This window comes from Neomonachus schauinslandi, chromosome 10, assembly GCF_002201575.2.
Source record: "Neomonachus schauinslandi chromosome 10, ASM220157v2, whole genome shotgun sequence".
Classification (NCBI taxonomy): Eukaryota; Metazoa; Chordata; class Mammalia; order Carnivora; family Phocidae; genus Neomonachus; species Neomonachus schauinslandi.
Window position 1 is genome coordinate 11,500,921 of NC_058412.1, and position 21,228 is coordinate 11,522,148.

The following is a 21,228-nucleotide window of genomic DNA, read 5'->3' on the forward strand; positions in this document are numbered from 1 at the left end:
CACAGAAATAGAAAGAACCAATTATTTGAAAGAAAGCTTTTGCATTGCAAGCAAAGTGATTCACTCATTATATCCACAGGATGAGCAAAAAGTCATCACTAATCGTCACACACAAAAATTTTAAAATCACGGCAATGAAAACTACTTAGGAAAACATGTGAGGTTATACTCACCCAATGTGAAATAGCCCATGAAGAAAATGCCCAGAGTTTACAGTCTGAATCACTTCTATTTAAGGTTTTAAAATGGTTTACTTAAAAAAATAAATAAATAGGGGCGCCCAAGTGGCTCAGTTGGTTAAGCATCCATCTTCGGCTCAGGTCATGGTCCCAGGGTCCTGGGATGGAGCCCAGCTCCCTGCTCAGCAGGGAGTCTGCTTCTCCCTCTCCCTTTGCCCCTCCCCCTGCTCTCTCTCACACATGCTCTCTCTCTCAAGTAAATAATAAAAATCTTAAAAATAAATAAAATAAATGAATAAATAAATAAAGGTAAAATAAAATTTGAGGGGAACCTGGCTAGCTCAGTCCATAGAACATGGGACTCATGATCTTGGGGTCATGAGTTCAAGCCCCACATTGGGCACAGAGATTACTTAAAATTAACTAATTAGTGTACAAAAAATAAGGTTTGAAAATGATAATGAATGTCAGTCTCATTTACAGTACTTATTCATTAAATATACCATCACACTTATATCTTTAAAAAATTCCAAATGTCTAATGAACAATAGCTCTTGTCAAATTACTACTATTATTGACAGACATTTGTGTGGTACTGACAAGTTTATGAAGTGCTTTCATAAAACACACGATTTAATCACTCGAATTCTCTAAAGGAGGTATGAGTCCAAGATAAACAAAGTGAATGAAGCTCACACTTGCCAAGGGGGTGCTCCTGACTGGTAAGCACTCCCAGGTACGTGTCTTTAGCCCACAGATTAGAAACTGCCAGCATCCAATAAAGGTTTGAAGAATCTGCTCTTTTCTTAGCATCAAGCTATCATAGGTATACATATTTAACTCAAAGGAAAGAAAGCTGTGACCTCAGATAAAAGAAGCATTGATCAAAGGCAACTGTCTCATTACAGGATAACCTAAATAAAGAAAAGTTTACCCTCTGCCATGTCTCAGCTTCAGTGTTTTCATAAAGTCACCTTCCCTCTTGAATCCAAATCTTTCTGTGACCAACCTGCCATCGTGTGTTCCTTTCCCTATTGCTACCAGAGCCTCCAGGTCTGTGCCTTTCAATCCATACTGAAGCAGTTCCTTCGCAGCATCCACATTTTCGGGAACTCTTTCCAAACACTCATGAAGAACCCAGGATCGTTTCTTTATTTTGCTCTGGACACAAATAAAAAACAGAGGCAGTAAAGAACCCAGGACATCTGATAGCATGTGACAACTGCCTTCTAGAATCATAAAGTTAGACCTAAGGGAGTACAGCTATCTAAGCCCTTAGCCACAGGTAGCTTCTAGAGAAGCTCAACAGGAAAAGGCTAATTCCCTAATGGTGATTGGAATGGGATATAGAAAATGAGATTCCTACAGTTTTGTTTTTTTCTTCTAATGAGACACACTGAAACACAAAGCTCAGGACTCTTTTTCAGAAACATATAAAAGATCTACCCAAATTTTTATGGCTGCTCGTTAGTTTGCATTTGGGCTATATAATAGAGTAGAAAAGCAAGCAGAAAGGCAAGATAAAATATATCTTATTGTAACAAGCATGCTTCACTCTGAAACAAAACTAATGAGGCATAACACATCAAAGTTCTATATTTACTTGCCCATGAAATGTAACACAAAGTGCAGATGATAATTTAATTATAAAAAGCCATGATACGCTATTCTTTGGGAAGACCAGGGGCCGATTCCTCCCTCCCAACTGCTTCCTCTGACTCCATTCAAAATCCCTGACTTGCCCTCTTAAAGAAAAAGTCATTGTGGTTGTAAGTTTTAAGTAAGATTTGACTCCTACCCTGCATTCCTTTACACACTCCATTCTATCAGTTCTTTCTTCAAATGTCTCTTAACTCATTTCCTCTTCTCCAGCTCTATGGCCTCCATACCAGTCCAGGTCATCGACACATGACAGCTGTGACATCTCAGGAGTCCCTTGCCCTTAGCAGGGTTTCCCACCAACACTCTCCTTCCATGCTAGTTCATCTTCTACACCATCTCCCTCTGTACCTCCACAGTCAAAAATCCACAACACTTCCCCATTACCCTAAAGATAAAAAGCCTAACTCATCACAAGCCTTCCACATCCTCCAGAACCCAAGTCAATGTATCTTCTAATCATATTTCCCAAAGTTCACTGCTGTTGAATAGCTGATCCAGCAGATGCGTTAACTTACAGAGCTCATTTACTCATCCAAAAAATACTGACTAGGTGCCTAAGGGGGCCAGGTACTAATCTAGACATGAAGCAATGATTATGACAAATTCAGTCAATGCCACAGGTCATGCTCATTTTCTTTTAATTTGCTCATACCATTTGTCCCATGAAGAATGCCTTCCTCTCTTCTAACTCCAGGAGGCCTGCTCTGAAGTCTCTCAAAGCTGCTCAAAACGTCTTCACTCTATAGCCTTCCATAACCACTGGATCTAAAATGATTGCTACTTTCACTGGGTTCCCACAGCATTTTTCTGGAATCTTCTTGTATGGTTATTTATATTTTAGACATGAAGCTTATCTTCTCAGAAACATTATAAGCTCCCTAAAAGGGAAGGCCATATTTATGCTTCTCCTGTACTCCTTTCACCTTCTCTCGCCTAGTGTTTTTACTCTTAATTGCCTATTTATTTAGCTGAAATAAGTATTTCTCCCAATAAAAAATGTACTTGCTTTGTCTCTCTTAACACCTGTCAACTCCTTCAGGGACCAAAATTGTCCTTTACTGTGTTCCAGAAAAAGCCCTGAATGGGTATACATAAACTCACATGCTCACTGTCCTGAGTCACAAAAGAAGAAAGATAATACAGCTTTGGTGTTCTAATCTTCTAAAGGAAATACAAGCAACTTCTCTTCTTCCTTTATTTCATTATCTCTCATGCTCTCTCTTTTCTGGTGTCTTATTTGTTAACAGTTTATCTTCTGAAATGGTTAAAGCATCAACTTCTTACAACTACTTGTATACGTGAATTTTATGGAAAGGAATTATCATGAAAATTTCCCAACATTTCTTAGATCTTCCTAAATGCAAAGGCATTTTCCTTTTTAAATGTCACATGAGAAGTCATGCCCTCTTTAAAGCATGCCATAAATCCAACTGCATCCTCACAAAAGTGCCGAGGGTCCCAACACACAGGCTACGTAACAAATTTAACCCAGGCAGCAGGCAGCAGGAGGAACCCAGCTGTAATATTTAAACAAAGAAGGAGAATTTGGAAAGCTTGATATGTCACTTATCTATTGCCGCTCAGCTTCAAAAGTTCTCCTCACTGCCAGTCATGGGATGGACAGCATTTCCATTTTGCAACTGACAAAATATCAAGCTTCATCAAGAGAGGGCGCTGGAGGGCCACTGCAGAGGAAAGGCTCTGGTTTCTAGTCCTAATGTGCTCAGGTTCTAAACTTGTTCCTATGGCTTAGCAGCCAGCAAAGCATGTAGGGGACATCCAGAAGCGCCTGCTTCCCCCCTTACTCCCACTGAACACAACTTCCCACTGAATTTCAGTTGTTACTCCCATGGGCATATTCCTTCCCAGTAAATTTCCCAGGCACATGGGCGGGGGGAAGCGGGGAGGCGGGGAGGGGGTCTTCCTAGACTGTGCCCACCTGCATACTAGGAACTTTTTCTTTTCAGTCCTGGCCATGGTTCCTTATCTGAGGTTTTCCGACCCCCAACCTCAGCTTGCCGGGGCACCCTAACTATAGGCATCAGCTTGCCCAACCATCCCACCTTTTCCTACCTGCCAACAATGGCAACTAAGAACCAGCCCTGGCCCGAGGCATCCCAAAGAACTCTTCCTCCAATGTGCCCCCAATTACTCCAAAGTTCAATGAGGTCTGAATCCCAGCTCAAGGGAGGAGGCCTCCCTTCCAAGTTTGTTCCCTTCTTGGGTCTGCTCCTTCAACCTTAGGCTATTCCTTAGGGTTCTCTTTACCCCTTTATAGTAAATCTCACTAGAAAATAATGCTCCATATTAAAACTTTCCCTGTTCAAATTACTAGGTGGTTTCTGGCTCCTGAGGGGAACCTGAATGATGTAGGCGAAGAAAGTAACTGAGGTAGAGGAAGAGAAAGGATTAGGCCAAAACCAGGTAGTTAGCTGGTTTATCAGTGACTATCTGTTCACACATCTTCAGCACTAAAGTTCAGCTGCAAGGCTAATACAACCAGATAAAAGATAACTTCTCCACATTGAAAGAAACACACTTCAGCATTAGAAATGTCAGCAATATAAAATGCTCCAATATGAAGTCCTATAATCAAAAAAAAAAATTCCATACATTTGAATTTTACCATGTTACCAAAATATTTAAACATACCAAGTAATTCTGGATTGAAGCAATGTTGACGGCGGACTTCCTCCACTGCCGCTGATACACTAGATCCGTATCCAGGCCGTAGGTCTGAGCTAGAGACAAGGCTTCCTCATACTCTTCACTTTCAATCTTGGCACAAGGAATGGGAAGAGGAACGTTACATTACTGAATCGTCCAGTGTCACTATCATGAAGTCACGGATGAGGATAATCCCTTCACTTCACAGCATGTGACGCACTGCTAACTATTCTCATGTGCACAGTGGCACCAGAAGCCCACAGACCTGTTGGGGGGCAGACAGACCACGTGTTCCTTTCCACACTCAACAGAAAGCTGAGAGACAGTTGAAGTGCCCACATTTATAGAGTAAAACAATGGCAGAACCAGGAAAGGAGTGCCAACAGCCTAAGTCCTCGTCCAGGGCCACCGGGACCCTGCAGGGACAGCACACATAACCGGAATGCTCAGCGTGGATTCGATCTGCTCCCCAAGCAAAGCCCTGGCTGGAGAGCAAGCCCGCATTTCTTCCCTCGCCACCTGCAGTCTCAGCAGACAGCTGCACTTACCAAGGATCAGGTGAGAGCTGAAGGCCACGTGAAGGGCAACGGAGACTTGGCTAAGCCACAAGTGGACAGTCTAAGTGAATTCATCTTTTATCCACTGTTTTCACTTTGACTCCTCAGGCACAAAAAGCCGGCACTATTTTCACAAGCTCTATCCCACGGATACGTCTAACATGTCAATGATAGGGTAATCCCTCTTTAAATTTCTGTATTAAAAAATTAGTCTTTTCCTCACTGAAATAAAATCTGGAGGCCTGGGAACTTTGGAAGTGATAGGATGCCCCCCTCACCTTTCTCTGATAAAGCTCCTCCGGAGTCGTGGAGCGCAAACTCACGAGGCGGTAGTTTTTAGTAATGGCTCGCGGGCGTTTCCGTGGGGGTGCGAATCGCTCCATTTCCGTCACCAGATATAGGCCCTGTTTTATGTAGCCAAAGTAGCGAGCCTTGGCAGACACCTCCTGATCAGAATCAGAATCCTCTTCCCCTTCTTCTTCATCTCCACCCCGAGTCTCCAAACGAGATCGTTTGGGGGTAAGTTTAATCTCACACTAAATGTAAAAAGGAAATGTTAAATCAGTAGTGAGGAACTCAAGACAAGCTTCTGAGTCCATGAGAAAATTATTTTTAATTCTACTCTGGTTCATGCATGACATGAGCCACATGATGAAGACAAAGAGTAGACTTCAGAGGAACCCAACAACAAACAGAATACCCATCAACAGCTCCAGAAATATCCACAGCCTTATCGGCCACAAATCTCCAAAACTAAACCCTGTTTTCATAATGGCTCATTAATATGATCTCCCAAATATATGTCTGGCAATTATTTTAGGAAAATAAAAAGAATGCTAATCCCTTCACTTTTTTTTTTTTTTAAAGATTTTATTTATTTATTTGAGAGAGAGAGAATGAGAGACAGAGAGCACGAGAGGGAAGAGGGCAGAGGGAGAAGCAGACCCCTTGCTGAGCAGGGAGTCCAACGTGGGACTTGATCCCGGGACTCCAGGATCATGACCTGAGCCGAAGGCAGTCGCTTAACCAACTGAGCCACCCAGGCGCCCCTAATTCCTTCACTTTTGATATTTTTGTACCTGCTGTAGAGAAATAGGATTTTTTCATCTATTTAGAAAATGAACATGAAGGTATTTATTTGCTTTACTGAGAACGGCTCTCCTGCCTTCCCTCCCTTTTTAAAAAAAAAATGTCTAACAGCTTCACAAACTTCTGAGTCTGAAAGCCTGACTATTAAAGATAACTTTCATTCCCAGACTTAACAGAGTTGGCTTCAATTTTAAGCCATGGTTCTCATTTATGAAATAACATCTGTAGACTCAGTAACAAACACTGAGGTAAAAAATACTTGTAAATCTGCACTGAAGTGAAAGCTATTAAAGGTCTTTACCCTTGAAAGGCCTAGAGTAAGAATTTTTAATGACCAAAACATAACTTTAAATTACTAGCCTCCATTTTCACGTCTTTTGACATGAGACAAACAAGCTTTCTTTACTAAAAAGAACCAGAATTTTTAAGTTCCCAAACTTCATGGAAATAGTTTGTTTAAAGACCATATTTAAGTAGAAATACCTTTTACATTTTAAGATGTCTAATCTAAGAAAAAGAAAAAAAACTAACATGCCTGTGAAGAAAAAAATGCTTTATAAAGAACAAAATGACTCCATTTTCTTCAGTCTTACAATGTAATTTTTTTAATTGACTAAACAATAGATCTTTCTTATACTGCACTCAATCTCTGATTCCAATCACAGGTTTTTGTTTTTAAGGACAAGATTAGATAATGGGATAGCTAAAATTTAAAAATCAAATGTTTAGCCATACTTCAATAAAAATAAATGGGCAGCCATCATTAAAAAAAATTAATTACATTTATATTAAAATCAGGTGTTTAGATTTTTGGTGAAATGCATGTTTATTTTCCAACACACCAGCTGCTCTAAAACGGAAAGCATTACCTCCAAACTTAAAAATCCTCCATCATGGGTAGCAGTGACTTGAGGTGACGGTTCGAACCACTCACAGGATTTTCCCAGTAAATTCTTCAAAGTTTTCACTGATGAAACAGTCAAAGCACCCGAGCAACGAGCCAGAGTCACTGCATTGGCTGCCCACCAATTTACATCTATCAATGGGTAAAAGGACTCTTTATCTAATGGAGAAAAAAAAAAAAATCAATACAAGTCCATCTGTCAGTGTGGCTTAAATACAACACATTTAGTCCAATGATCAATTTAAAAACCATATTTGGGCCCTAAACATGTTAAGTAAGAAAAAATAAATTGTAAGTCATCACCCAAATTTTTACAAAATGGTAATTTATTTAATAAACATCTAAGTGTCAACAATTTACCAAAGTCCAAAATTCTAAGGATGCAGGAGTAAGTATGTTTAGGTCTTTCCACTTAAAAAATGAAGAATATACAGAGAGTATCACCATTTTCAACAGAGTAAGCTGAAGGTTGGTGTGTACAAAGTATACATATCATAAGGGTTATAAAAGGTTTTAGAAAATGTTCATATATCCTTTTTCAGACAAACAATATGAGAGAATTATACTCTTAATAAAAATTTAAGACAGATATATAATTGTTTTCAAAGCTGATTTCCTCTTAAACTTGTGAAGATCAGAATCACCACCTCAAAATATGACACTTTGATATAAATATTTTAAGATAAAGAAATTTGAGAAACCCGAAGTTCTTTTTGTCTTGTCACTTCTCTTAATAATTTTATTGTTCCTTTGCCAAGATGCTGTATAAGTAAGCCCAATTTCCAAACAACCTTTGGAGTTAACTCATTTCTGGGTACTCCCATGTGTAAGCTCGATGTACACCCTAGAAACTTGTTTGCTCTTCTCCTATTAATCTGTCTTGTGTCAATCTAATTATACAGGGCCTCAGCCAGAGAACCTTGGAGAGTAAAAAAAAAGATTTTTTTTCGTCCCCTATATATATCATCCAGAGAGCACTTTTATTATACAATAGTAGTCTCTTAAGGTTTTAATTATCATATTTCATACAACTCACCTTTGATTTTTTTTCTCTTCTCAATAGAGAGTCTCCAATCAGGATTAAGTTCGTCATAGCCTGGCTAAATGTGAAAAATATGCACAGGACTTCTTGAGTCAACAATGTAAGAAAATCATGAGAACATCATCAAGAACTATGTATTTTTTTAAAGTAACAAAATATGGAAATGACGCTCTCCTTCAATCTTTTAATTATACCTAGTTGAAATCTATTCCTCTCGATAATCTTGTTCTTACACTTCAAATGTGCACAAGCAACTACTGTGACTCAATTTAATAAAGAAAATAGCATGTATAAGAACAGTAAGATAGCGAGTATGCAATTAATACAAATGAGAGCAAGATACACTAACAGTTCTGCACACACACACACACACACACACACACACACACACACTTACATTCTGGGAGGAGAACAGCTATGCTGTTGTAAATAACACAGGCCTGGATGCAAGTCCTACTCCTACAACTTATAAGCTGAGCGACCCCTCCAGGCCTTGGGCTCCCTAGCTCTGAGACAGGACTCTGCAACCCCCACGTTATCTCCAGTTCTAACTTCCTAGGACTAAAAATTTACTAAGTAAAAAAATATAACCATGCAATCCTCAAAACTGATCTATTCATATTCTAATTTCATGGAACATAATGTCATGCCCACCTTCTAGAATCTCAAATATCATACAACAATTGAGATTAAGGCACTGCCATACACCCTCTTGGCTCATTGTTAATTATTTCATTTTCAGAATTTTAACAGTATGGGAAAAGGCCAGCAAAAAATCATTTGGCTACTTATCTGAAATCTTAAGCCTAAAATAAAAATGCTATATTACATCAAAATGTGCTTTTTCATCTAATGTAACAGAACAAGCATATATGTTTTATTAACAATTTCTCAGTGGCTAACCCTTTAGAGTATGAAAATTAGTACTTCTTTCCATGGCCTAAAAGAACTTCCTGATCTCCACTACTATGATAAATCACTCAGAGCAGTCCCTGAGAACAGAAGATAGAATTCTTTAAACTTTATCCAAAAAGTTACCATAAAAGGCAAGAAATAGAATGTCCTCGTTAACTTTATCATAAAAAAGAGAATTAACTTTCAAAGACTTAGACTACCAGAAGGTATATATTAGTGAAAATAATCAACTTACTGAAATCTTATTTGATCATTTATAGGGCACTTTAGCCATTTTCAGTCCCCCTGAATCACTGGTGTACATGTTCCCACAGCACCACATGCACGTCACCACTGATTTTATTTTTTTAAGATTTTATTTATTTATTTGGCAGAGAGAATAAGAGCACAGCAGGGGGAGCATCAGGCAGAGGGAGAGGGAGAAGCAGGCTCCCCACTGAGCAGGGAGCCCAATGCGGGACTCGATCCCAGGACCCTGGGATCATCACCCTCTGAGCCGAAGGAAGACGCTTAACGACTGAACCACCCGGGTGCCCCATACCACCACTGATTTATATGACAACATGTGTGCCTCCCTAAACCGACATTCTGAAGTACACTAGGGGAGCAGGGAGTAAAGCTTTAAGTCCCACAAGCAACAACAACACTGATAATTCAGCCTTAGGTAAATTTAAGTACATACAGATCACAATGAAATTTAAAAGAAATCTTCAAAAAATTTTCAAAAGAAATCCCTCAGTGGTATAAGTACGTTGAGAATTCAAGGTGAGCTTGTCTTCATCCAAGTTAATGATGAGAAGGAGCACCATGAACAGGCAGTACTAGTCTATGGGGGTCAGTCTCCACATACTTTGGGACTAGACTGTTCCATGCAGATGGCTTAAATAATGGATGTCTCTTGTGATTTCATTTCCTAACCACAAGCTGAAGATTTGTTCTGCATCCACAGCTTTGTCAGTCATCCTCTTATTCCCAGATCCATCATGGTGCTCACCTGTCATAGTAGCTAAATGCTGAATAAGTGAATGAATTAATCTTTTAAATCATTGCACTCCAATGAGAATGCCTACAGTACAGGAAAATTAGTTGACATAGTAGTAGTGTTCCTACAACCTCTAACAAGTGTGGTTTCTTCTGCTATTTAGTCAATGAATACTGTGCACTTACACTGTGAGAGAGGGAAAAGAAATCAGATATTGTAGGTCCCACAACTCAAACAGGCAGAGAGCTAAGAAACAGATAAAATTTACTATAACCCAAGTTGAAATTTGATAACTACCCAAAAAGAGACCTAGATAAAAGCACCAAGGGTATCAAAGGATGAAGAGATCATTTTTTAATACAGGCTTGAGAAAGCCAAAAGGGGTTAAAGAGGTATAAAGAAAGTGCTACACTGGTGCTATCAGACTGGATAAAACCTGGGCAAGGAACATGGGTGGAGGAAGACATTCCAGTCAGAGAAATACAACATGAGCGAAAGTACACAAAAGGTTAAAAAAGTACTAAATTTATTCAGGAAACAAAAGTAGGTCAGAGGGCGGCTGGGTGGCTCAGTCAGTTAAGCGTCCGGCTATTGGTTTCAGCTCAGGTCATGATCTCATGGGCCCTGGGATCAAGCCCCACATGGGGCTCTACACTCAGCAGGGAGTCTGCTTGAAGATTCTATCTCTCTGCCCCTCCCCTCCACTCATGCTCTGTCTAAAGTAAATAAATAAATCTTTAAAAAAAGAAAAAAAAGTAGGTCCGTTTAACTAAAGCACAGGAATATCAGTTCTCACGATCTGCATTTTTGCTTGTCTTAGGGTTCTGGGGGATGTGAGGGTTCACAAAGTCATTTTTGGTTGTTGTTGAGCTAAAATTCACATAATGTAAATTAACCATTTTAAAATGAACCTTCAGTGGCATTTAGTATGTTTACCGTGTTGTCACTTCCTTTTTGTTTCCAAGCATTTCTACCAATCCAAAATGAAACCACTTACCAGCAGACAGTTACCTCCCGCTCCTCCTCCCCTCAGCCGCTACCAATCTGCTTTCTGCCTCAAATGGATTTACCTATTCTGGATGTTTCATATAAATGAATTCATACAATATGTAACCTCTTGTGTCTGGCTTCCTTTGAGTAGCATGATGTTCTCAAGGTACATCCACATTATAACATATATCAGTACTTCATTCATTTTTATGGCCAAATAATATTCTATTGTAGGTATTTACCGCAATTGATTGATCCAGCCTTCCATTAATGGACATTTGCGTTTCTTCCGCTTGTGGCTGTTGTGAATAGGGCTGCTCAAACATGTATGTAAATGTATTTGTTTGGGTACCTGTTTTAAATTCTTCTGGATATACACCTAACTATCTATACGCTATCACCTTTGCAGTACACCTAGCAGATTCACTCTAGATATGTGAACTAAATGTTTAACTTCACAATATTTGTAAGTCTGATGAAATTATCTGCACAGTATATTTAAGAAAGAAGCCCCAACAAAATTCCAAACTTAGCTCTGCTTCAGGCTATGAAAGCCTGAATGAAAGAAAATTAAAGAAAGCAAAGAAACAAAAGAAAAACACTAATTTGAAGGGATACATAAACCCTTATGTTCGCTGCAGCATTATTTACAACAGCCAAGATATGGAAGCAACCCAGTGGCCACTGATACAGGAGATAAAAAAGATGTGGTATATACATATAATGGAATATTACTCAGCCATACAAAAGAATGAGATCTTGCCATTTGCACGGCAACGTGCACAGACCTTGAGGGTATTATGCTAAGTGGAGTAAGTCAGACAAAGACAGACAAATACTATATGATTTCATTTATATGTGGGATCTAAAACACAAAACAAAGAAAATATAAACTGACTCATTAATACAGAGAATAAAATGGTAGTTGTAGGAGTGGGGGGAGATGGACAAAAATAGGTAAAGGGGATTAAGAGGCACCTCCCCACCCCCAAAAAAGCTGATACTCCCACTGCATCCCCCATACTATTCAAACTGCACCAGACTTACCATCCTTCATCCCTAAAAACTCTATGAGGGGACCCGTGATCTGGCCGTGCTATAGGACATCTGATATACACTCAGTAGGCTGGTGCTTTGAGAGCAGGATCACCAAGAACCCACGACCCCTATGAAGGCACGCCAGGGGTACTGACTCCTGGTACCATGTTCATATATTCTGAGAAGTAACCTCCGTGTCACTCTGCTTTGTAGGACATGCTACCTTGTGTCTGAAAACAGCCCGAGGTGCCCCCATGTCATGGTGTAGCAGCAGCCTAAAGGAGAATGTCCTAAGAATACACTTATAGATTTTGTACAGAAAGGCTATCATGGCTACTGCAATGTTTTCTTTGGATTTAGGAATTTAATTGTTGATCCTATTTAACAGCTAGAAGCTAAATATAATGAAGACCCAGCATGCAACTGCATAAAAGCAACCTGTCAAATGTTTTTTTTTTTTCATTCCACAAACACTTATTAGTATTTAATATGCCAAGCTCTATGTTAGACCCCACAGAAGAAATGTATATTCAGTGTCTATTCTCCAGAAGTTCACAGTTGAGTGAAGCTGTGAAAACAGCTGTGGCTTATATCAAGATTAATCACATTAACTGTCATCTTCCCACTTATCTTTCATTGATCGATCCATTTCACAAAATTTGTTCAATACCCACTTTTGTGTCAAAGAGCAAATAAAATTGTAGGAGAAATGAAACTTATCTTTCCTATTTCATCTAAGGAAGTACAAATAAAGTACAAATAAAACTTCTTCAGAAAAAATTAAGGCCAAAAATGAGATGGAAATATATAAACATAACATATGGGAAATGTTTGAAATGAAAAACACTTTAGCAATTTTACTATATTCCAGACATGAACAAAACTTAATATTCACAGATTTCTAGCCAGATGGAATTTCATATTGACAATGAAAGCTGAAGTATTTAATCAACTCAAAACTGGAGAGAAGTAAATCAGAATAGGCACTTCCACAACTACCTTTAATCATTAGATTTTAAAGAGAGAATACTCAATCACACAAAGCATATTATGAAAAACTAATAAAGTAGCGAATTACACGAAGAAAGCCCCAGATGAGCTGCATTCACAATTTTGTAAAAGAGGCTAAGGCTATATAGGCAATAGTAACATTAGTTTCTTCTCAGGCAATGTTTTAGCTAAAACGATAGCTGATTATACACTACATATTACCATGTAATCTACTTCAAACTCATTGGCTCGGCTAGTCATGTCCTAGAAGAGCCATAAGAAGAGGTACAGCCCTGTCCCACCTGGCTGACCCAAGGTCCCCTGACGATTGCTGGACAAAGGAGAAAGGAGCACCGTTTAAGTTTCTCAGCCAGTGATGAGCACATAAAATGACACCAATATATTTGGTAAATGACTTACTTGTAGTTTCACGTTTCCAGGGTCTCGGCACAACGAACCACCCAACCCCAGAGCGGTCATTCACATAAACTGCATGGACTCTCTCCCTTGTTTTCCGTTAATATCATCGCTAGTGCCTAACTGGCCCGGACAAAAGTCAGCAGCTCTCAACGTAAGGGCTACAGAAGATACGCTGAAAGAAAGGCTTAACCTATGAGGTCGGAGAACCCGAGCCCAACCGGAATCTTGAGTCTAACATGCAGTGATAAAAGTTTACTTCTTTTAGCACTAGTCCCATCTATTAAAATATGAAAACGCTTGTCACTTTCTAGGACTGCAGTGAAGTAACTGAAATAGGTGACAATCACCTAGGGTGGACAGCCAAACCTTACTATACAAATGCTACTTACTCCCAAAGATCCTTCCCCCCAACTCCACCAACTGGATTGTGTGTCCTTCCCCTGAGCTTATCTTTTCATAATATTAACATGTTCCTTTATTGATTTGTTTATAATCTCCCTTGCAAGACTATGAACATCTTAAGGGCAAGCACTGGGACTTCACTGCATTTTCTACTCTGAAACTTGGTAAAGATTCAGTAAATAGTTGAACTCTATTATTTTATGATGATTATTACGAATATAGTTAACAGCTTACTCTTTATAGAACTGTTACATACAAGCTTTACAGCACTTATCATAGTGCACTAGATTTCAATGACTCCCTTCATACAGTAATATCCAAACCAAAAATGTCCAATCCAAGGTGATGAACTCCCAGGATATAGGTGAAAGACTCAAGCAAAGTAGAGTTGTTCAAACTCTTTTCGCTGAACAGAGTTACCACCCTCACATAATCTCTCCGCACATCATAAGTACTGTATCTATCTATTGTAAACTTAAGGATTTACCAGTGAGAAGCTATGTCATTTATTTACTCCAGTTCTTGGCGGTACACAATAACTGGGGCTCAAGAGTCCAACACATCCGAGAAGGCTGAAGAAATCTGTGTTACATTCACTGAGAAAAAGGATTTAACTCTATTCTTTTAAAGATCAAATAAATAAAGCCTAATTTAAAAAACCAAATAAATGTTTTTTCCACCCTTTTAAAAATGTATTTATGTTCCCACAGGGTCATGGATAGAGCATGTACATCACAGTCAGAGAGAGATGAAATCAAATCTCAACTCTACTGCTTACTTGACTTGCTAAGTAAACCTGGGACAAAATAAGTGCTCAATAAATAATAATAGAGGTCATTATTACAGCAAATTTTGCAGAAGCTACAAGAATACTGTCTACATGAACCATGATCTTACTGAGCTACATAAGCCGAAATGAGTGTATCAAAAGAAACCAGAGTGTTCTTCTTGCGAAAATGATGAAGCCTCATAGGAGTTTGTTTATCATGGAATAAAGTTTCAGAAAGAATAGTAGAAAGGTTGGACAAAAGCAGGGAGAAGGGAGAGGAAAGTTCAGGAAGCAAGTGTGAAACAGCATCATGATCAGATGAGAAGAGACGACAGGTAAACAAATCAGTTTGCATTTTGACCATAATCCTAGAATTTTAAAGAAAAGATTAGATGAAATTAAATTCTTTGTGTTTTCAACTTTGGGCAAAATTTCTTCTCAGACCAAAATGAGCAGGGGTCTCGGAGCACAAAATCTATTCTATTTAGCCACAGTCTTTCCATGTGCTGAGCTACAGCAAGAAAACAGAGGGGTTGGCAGCCACCAGCCCAGGATGGGATGAAATCTGGAATGAGGTGGTGTGCTGAGCAGCAGTAGAAATACCAATAAAGATAGGATTAGGTTTAATAATTCTCACTAAGCCACTGTTCCCTCAGCAAAGGAATCTACCACCTGCAAAATGTCCATGGTAATGGCAACCGGGTCCCTGGTTTTCAGTTTTGTGAGCCCTCAAACCTGTTTTTTTCTCTAGTTTGCTCAGGCATTCAAGGGAATTTATAGCAACCCAATCTGAAAAGACAGATATATTATCCTAAAAGTTGGTCAGTTTGTAATAAAAGATATAACAAGTTACATCAATAGATGGTCTCTATAGACTGGGGGTTGCTAAAACAGAGCTAGAAAGGTAAGATGGAAGCTCACTGTAGTACAACAGAAAGATCCCTCTATAGCAATCCCTGACAAACTACCCTTCTAAACTCTCAATGTAGAGGGACGCCTGGGTGGCTCAGTCATTAAGCATCTGCCTTTGGCTTGGGTCATGATCCCAGGGTCCTCGAATCAAGCCCCACATCCGGCTCCCTGCTCAGCAGGAAGCCTGCTCCTCCCTCTCTCACTCCCCCTGCTTGTATTCCCTCTCTTGCTGTCTCTCTCTGTTAAATAAATAAATAAAATCTTTAAAAAAATAAAAATAAAACAAACTCTCAAGGTAGAGTTCAAAAGAGTCTCCCTGGGACAATACCGGAGACCAACTTCTGGCACAAACTCATCTCTTTACACCATAAACCTCTTCCTCCCTTCCTACCCCATGACTTTTCTGATGGCATTTTCCAAATTACTGAGATATTTAGAGTTAGTTATTCAAGATTTTTAAACAATTTTTAACTCTTTTAATAGAATCGTTATAAAAATCTAATGAATAACATTAATGAGCTAAAGAGTAGTTAATTAAAATGATATTGATTGGCAACTAATGACAAAATAATGTCTAACCAGTTAAAAAGTTGAATATATGCCAATAAGGACTACAATAAATTCAATTTATCCTTGCAGGTAAAGAAGGATATCCAGAATTTCAGTAAACGTAAGAGCATACAAATGATTTTTGCCTAAATAGCCTCTGCACTACACACATACGCCATTCTGGAATCCTAACAAAATGAAATACTAAGTGTGCCCTGAACTTCATCAGTATTTCTATTCGGTGAATGAAATAATTCAAGAAAATTAGTAAATTCAAAAAAAATTTGCCCAAATGTAAAATTTCACACATATAATAGAACAGGGTATTCCCAAATGACAAATTTATCACTATACATCAATAACCATGACAAATACATGGTACCTTTTGGATCAATAATCCAGTATGCATAGCTATATTTGTTACACAAATGGTTTTAGAGTTGATCCACTCCACTTCTAGAAGGAAGATATAAATCAAGCTAGCTATAAATTCCAAGGAGAGAGAGAGAGAATGTTCCTTGTATTGAGCTACTGAGTTGAAGACTGAGGAGCGCCTCTTCTATTTAGAACAAATCTAGATCCAGTGAGATAGAGTGCAGTAGACATGTGGAAACCAAATTACATTCAAGGTGAGTAGGAACTAGAGGGAAAACAATCTTCCCAAACTTGTGTATAAAAACAAAAAATTGAAGAATAGTGAAAACAAATTTAAGTCTGTGAAAAGTGTAAGAAAATGCAGAGCCAGTTTCTCTTTCCCTCTGCTATTCTGGGAATAACCAAACACCCTTTGATTTTCAAAATTCTTTTAATAGCTCAGTTTAACTGATGAAATGACATTAAAAAGAATTCTGAAAAAAGACATCAACCCATTCAGACCATTCAGGGCATAGGCTCCAATCCAGGAATCACAAAACCATCCACCAAAGCTGGTGACGAGATATTCTTATGGCAAAGGGGTACGGGGAAGTATAAACCTTAAGTGCTGAAATGCTAAATAGTAATCAGAGGCGTAAAAGACCTAGAACATAAGTTGTATCTAACTGGGAAGATTTTTCTTTAAATCTTCACTCTATCACAATACACAGCCCATCATGATTTTAGATTATAACAGATATTGAATCTGTTGCTAAACAACTGAAACTGTTCATTCTTACGACCTGTCATTTCAAGACACTAAAAAATTAACAGACTGTATCTTCACTATCTACCTTTTGAGTGAAGAGAAGATAACTCCCTTCAAGTCTTAAGCCTTAAATAAACCCAATATTATATGAGTATTGCAAGATGTGGGAAGAATTGTAACCCTTTTAGAATATTGACCTTTGGAAGCCATCATATTAGTTGACTGTTGCTACAAAATTAATATCTCCATTCTGTATTTTTATAATGAGAAAAAGGGAAAAGAGGAGAGGTTGGTGGACAGAGTACACTCCGTATAGAGTGTATTGCACTACCAATTAAAGTCAGTACACAGTGCTACTCTACTCTAAATTTATCCTACTATATTGATAATATTCTAATATAACTAAAGCTTTCGCATGATATGAATAAATAATAGCTGTGTGCTACAGTAAAATATCAACCAAATGAAATTAGTATTGTCAGTACTCACCCTTAAGCGAGACTCATTCTTAGAATAATAATAATCAAGAGACATACCTGCTCATTTTGATTCCATTCCCCTTGCTGCTTCAGAGATGGAATGGCCCAGATGCTTAGTTTCCCTGAGAAGTGAATGGCAGCAAGGAGGGTCCCATCTGGAGAAAGGCTCATCTTAAAGATGCCATCCTATACAGTAATCATATTACATTAATGTCAGATCAAGGAACTTGTAGCTGAATAGAAGTAACCTCCAGAATTTAATAACACTCTTCAGAGGGTGCGATGTCATAAATTATCTCTCATAATTAAGGGTTCCAACAACTTTATAACACTATAATGTGCTCCAGCATAAAGAAACAGGGCTCTTACCCTTCAGGAGTTGTTTTTTGTTTGTTTTTTTTTTTAATCTCTTTTACAGTGTTATAATTTACATATAACTGAAAACCCAAATATGTGAGCATTATAAAAATACTCTTATATCACACATCAATTACCATGAGTTCTTATTAACTTTCATGGGTTGATATTGACCAGACTGTGAGTTTCCTGAATTTGGGCTCCACATTTTCACAAGATTCTGTATGTACACAACATCTGGAATATTCTATCAAAAACAGGCCACAAATTCATGCTGTGTGAACAAAAGGAAAGGGACAGGAGGAAGAGAGAGTTGGCAGAAAAGAGGGTCCAATGATGAAGAGAACAGAAGAAGGCAAGGGGGGACATGCACTCCTGCATTTGAGGAGCACTAGGAGTGTTTATTGTCCAGATTCCTGGTAAATCTGAGGAATCTAACTGTTGCTACAGAAAAGAGAAACTTTGTAGTGCACGGATTTCATATGGCCAACCTTAGTGTGCACAGAGTCCTACTTGTCCAAACAATCGCTCAGTCCTTTCCCAGTGAGAATACCAGGTTGCTCAGTTACCACAAGAGAAACCACACAAGCAGAAAGGTCTCCCGCCTATTGCCTAAGAAGAATCAGAAGAATCAAACAAACACTAACTGACATCTAGTGCCCAGCAAGCATTTATTAAAACCAGGGTTTAAGTATCATTTGGCCTTAAAAAAAGAAGGAAATCCTGTCATTTGTGACAACATGGATGAACCTGGGGGGCATTATGCTCAGTGAAATATGCCAAACACAGACAAATACTGCATGATATCACTTATATGTATTATATGTAATCTTAAAAAAAAATCAAACTCCTAGAAACAAATAGTAGGAAACTAGTTGCCTACCAAAGACTGGGGGAGTGAAGGAAGTATGGAGAGGTTGGTAAAGGGGTAGAAACTTTCAGTTATAAGATGAAGTTCTGAAGATCTAATGTATAAGACGATGACTACACTTGGGCGCCTGGGTGTCTCGGTTAAGCGACTGCCTTCGGCTCAGGTCATGATCCTGGAGTCCCGCGATCGAGTCCCACATCGGGCTCCCTGCTCAGCGGGGGGTCTGCTTCTCCCTCTGACCCTCTTCCCTCTCGTGCTCTCTGTCTCTCATTCTCTCTCAAATAAATAAATAAAATCTTAAAAAAAAAAAAGATGATGACTACACTTGATAACACTGCATTACATAACTGAAACTTGCTAAGAGAATAGGACTTAAACATTCTTACACACAGAAGAAAAAGGTAAATATGTAAGGTAGTGGATGTGTAAATTCGATGGGGGAAAATCCATTCACATTGTATACATACAGCAAATCATCACGCTGTTCCCTTTAAATATCTTACAATTATACCTTAATAAAGGTGAGGCAAACAAAACAAGAAAGAAAATGATAAATATCACTTACTACCTGCTTAATCTACTCTATTCCATGAGTAGCCGCTGAAAGGCAGACTCCCTAAGTAATTACTTGGTAAGTTGTTATCACTGGGTAGGCAACATAGGACAAAGTAAGTTGGTTGGCAAAGCCCATTTACATAGTGGATGGTCTTCTTCCACCAGAAATTAATCTATAGCCCTTTTAATTGACTGTATTAACAATTCTATTTACCTCCCTGTCTCAAATCTCTTCTCAAAACTTTTCAAAAGGTACTTTCCTCTTACCTCATTGAATCTCTTGTGTAGCAATGCGATACTAATACTACTGAAATTAATAATATGAACAGGATTTTAACTTCCACCTCTATTTCTCATTTATTAAACCACTAGCTCAAACATCCATTTGATCTTTTGTTAATTAAAAACACTAATTAAAGCCTTCTACTACTGGCAGCAATATTTAGAGTGGAATTGTGCCTGCTCTCAAACAGTGCAATAAAACTTTTAACTGTCCTTTCTAAGAGAGTAATTCTTTTAAATGTTAAATATCAGATCTTTATACTGAGATTAGTTTAAATTGCCTTTCTTCTACTGCGTATCATCTACATAGAACAATTAAAAATGAGTGATTTCCTATTTCATTACACCTTTCAAGTGTACAAGCTATATTAAAATTAAAGTACTGAACCGTAGTGCATACACTCAAAATGTTCCAAATTACTACGTAGCCTTAAAGGTGAATTCATAAGCCCTGCTCTTCCAACATTCAACAATTATTTATTGAATAAATATACTCAATAATACAATATTACATGTCAGGCACCATTTTACACTCTGGGGAGCCAGCAGCCAGCAAAACATAAATCTCTGCCCTCAAGAAGTTCAGTAGATATTCCTGCCCACTGTGGTTTTATAAGTCTGACCCCCCCCCAAAATCAATCAATCAATCAATCATCCTCAAAAGCATGGTTAACAAACCTGGGGCAGCAGGTGGGAAGCAACACTGGTGCAAAAGTATGTAGGAAAGAGAAAACCCTTGGGAAAAAAATTTTCCAAGCCAATATTCTTTATAAAAGAACATACATAGTTTTTATTATTAATATACTCTTTGAAAGATAATATTATATGCCAGACAATCAGCAGTTGGTTATTTGGAATCATATAAAGGCCATATATGAAAAGCCCACAACTAACATTGTAGTCAGTAATGAAAAACTTTTCCTCTAAGAGAGCTTTTCCTCTAAGATCAGGAACAAGACAAGGATGTCCACTCTCACCACTTTTATTCAACATACTACTGGAAGTCCTAGCCACAGCAATCAGACAAGAAATAAAAGGCATCCAAATTGGTAAGAAAGAAGTAAAAATTTTTACTTTTTGCAGATGACATGATATTACATATAGAAAACCCTAAAGACTCCACAAAAATACTACTAGAACCAATAAATGAATTCAGTAAAGTCACAGGATACAAAATATACAGAAATCTGTTGCATTTCTATACACTAATAATTTCTCTTTCTGCTACTTCATTAAGGAAACAATCCTGGAGTGTCTCAGTGGCTCAGATGGTTAAGGGTCTGCCTTCAGCTCAGGTCATGATCTCCAAGTCCTGGGATCACATCCCATGTTGGGCTCCCAGCTCAGAGGGGAGTCTCCTTCTCCCTCTGCCTCTGCTTCTCCCCCTCCTTGTGCTCTCTCTCTCAAATGAATAAATAAAATCCTTAGAAGGAAGGAAGGAAGGAAGGAAGGAAGGAAGGAAGGAAGGAAGGAAGGAAGGAAGGAAGGAAGGAA

General features: G+C 38.4%; 1 protein-coding gene across 1 annotated transcript in view; it reads right to left on the reverse strand.

Annotated features, from left to right (window-relative positions):
- The window catches only part of NBAS (NBAS subunit of NRZ tethering complex), a 313,356-nt gene that overhangs the window by 230,765 nt on the left and 61,363 nt on the right, over positions 1 to 21,228 (reverse strand). The window contains exons 12-17 of the mRNA XM_021697807.1: positions 17,727 to 17,855; positions 8,095 to 8,158; positions 7,024 to 7,217; positions 5,344 to 5,601; positions 4,494 to 4,619; positions 1,189 to 1,340 (exon numbers count right to left, since the gene is read on the reverse strand). Coding sequence (XP_021553482.1) covers positions 1,189 to 1,340; positions 4,494 to 4,619; positions 5,344 to 5,601; positions 7,024 to 7,217; positions 8,095 to 8,158; positions 17,727 to 17,855 — 923 coding nt within the window. The remainder of the gene's footprint in view (positions 1 to 1,188; positions 1,341 to 4,493; positions 4,620 to 5,343; positions 5,602 to 7,023; positions 7,218 to 8,094; positions 8,159 to 17,726; positions 17,856 to 21,228) is intronic.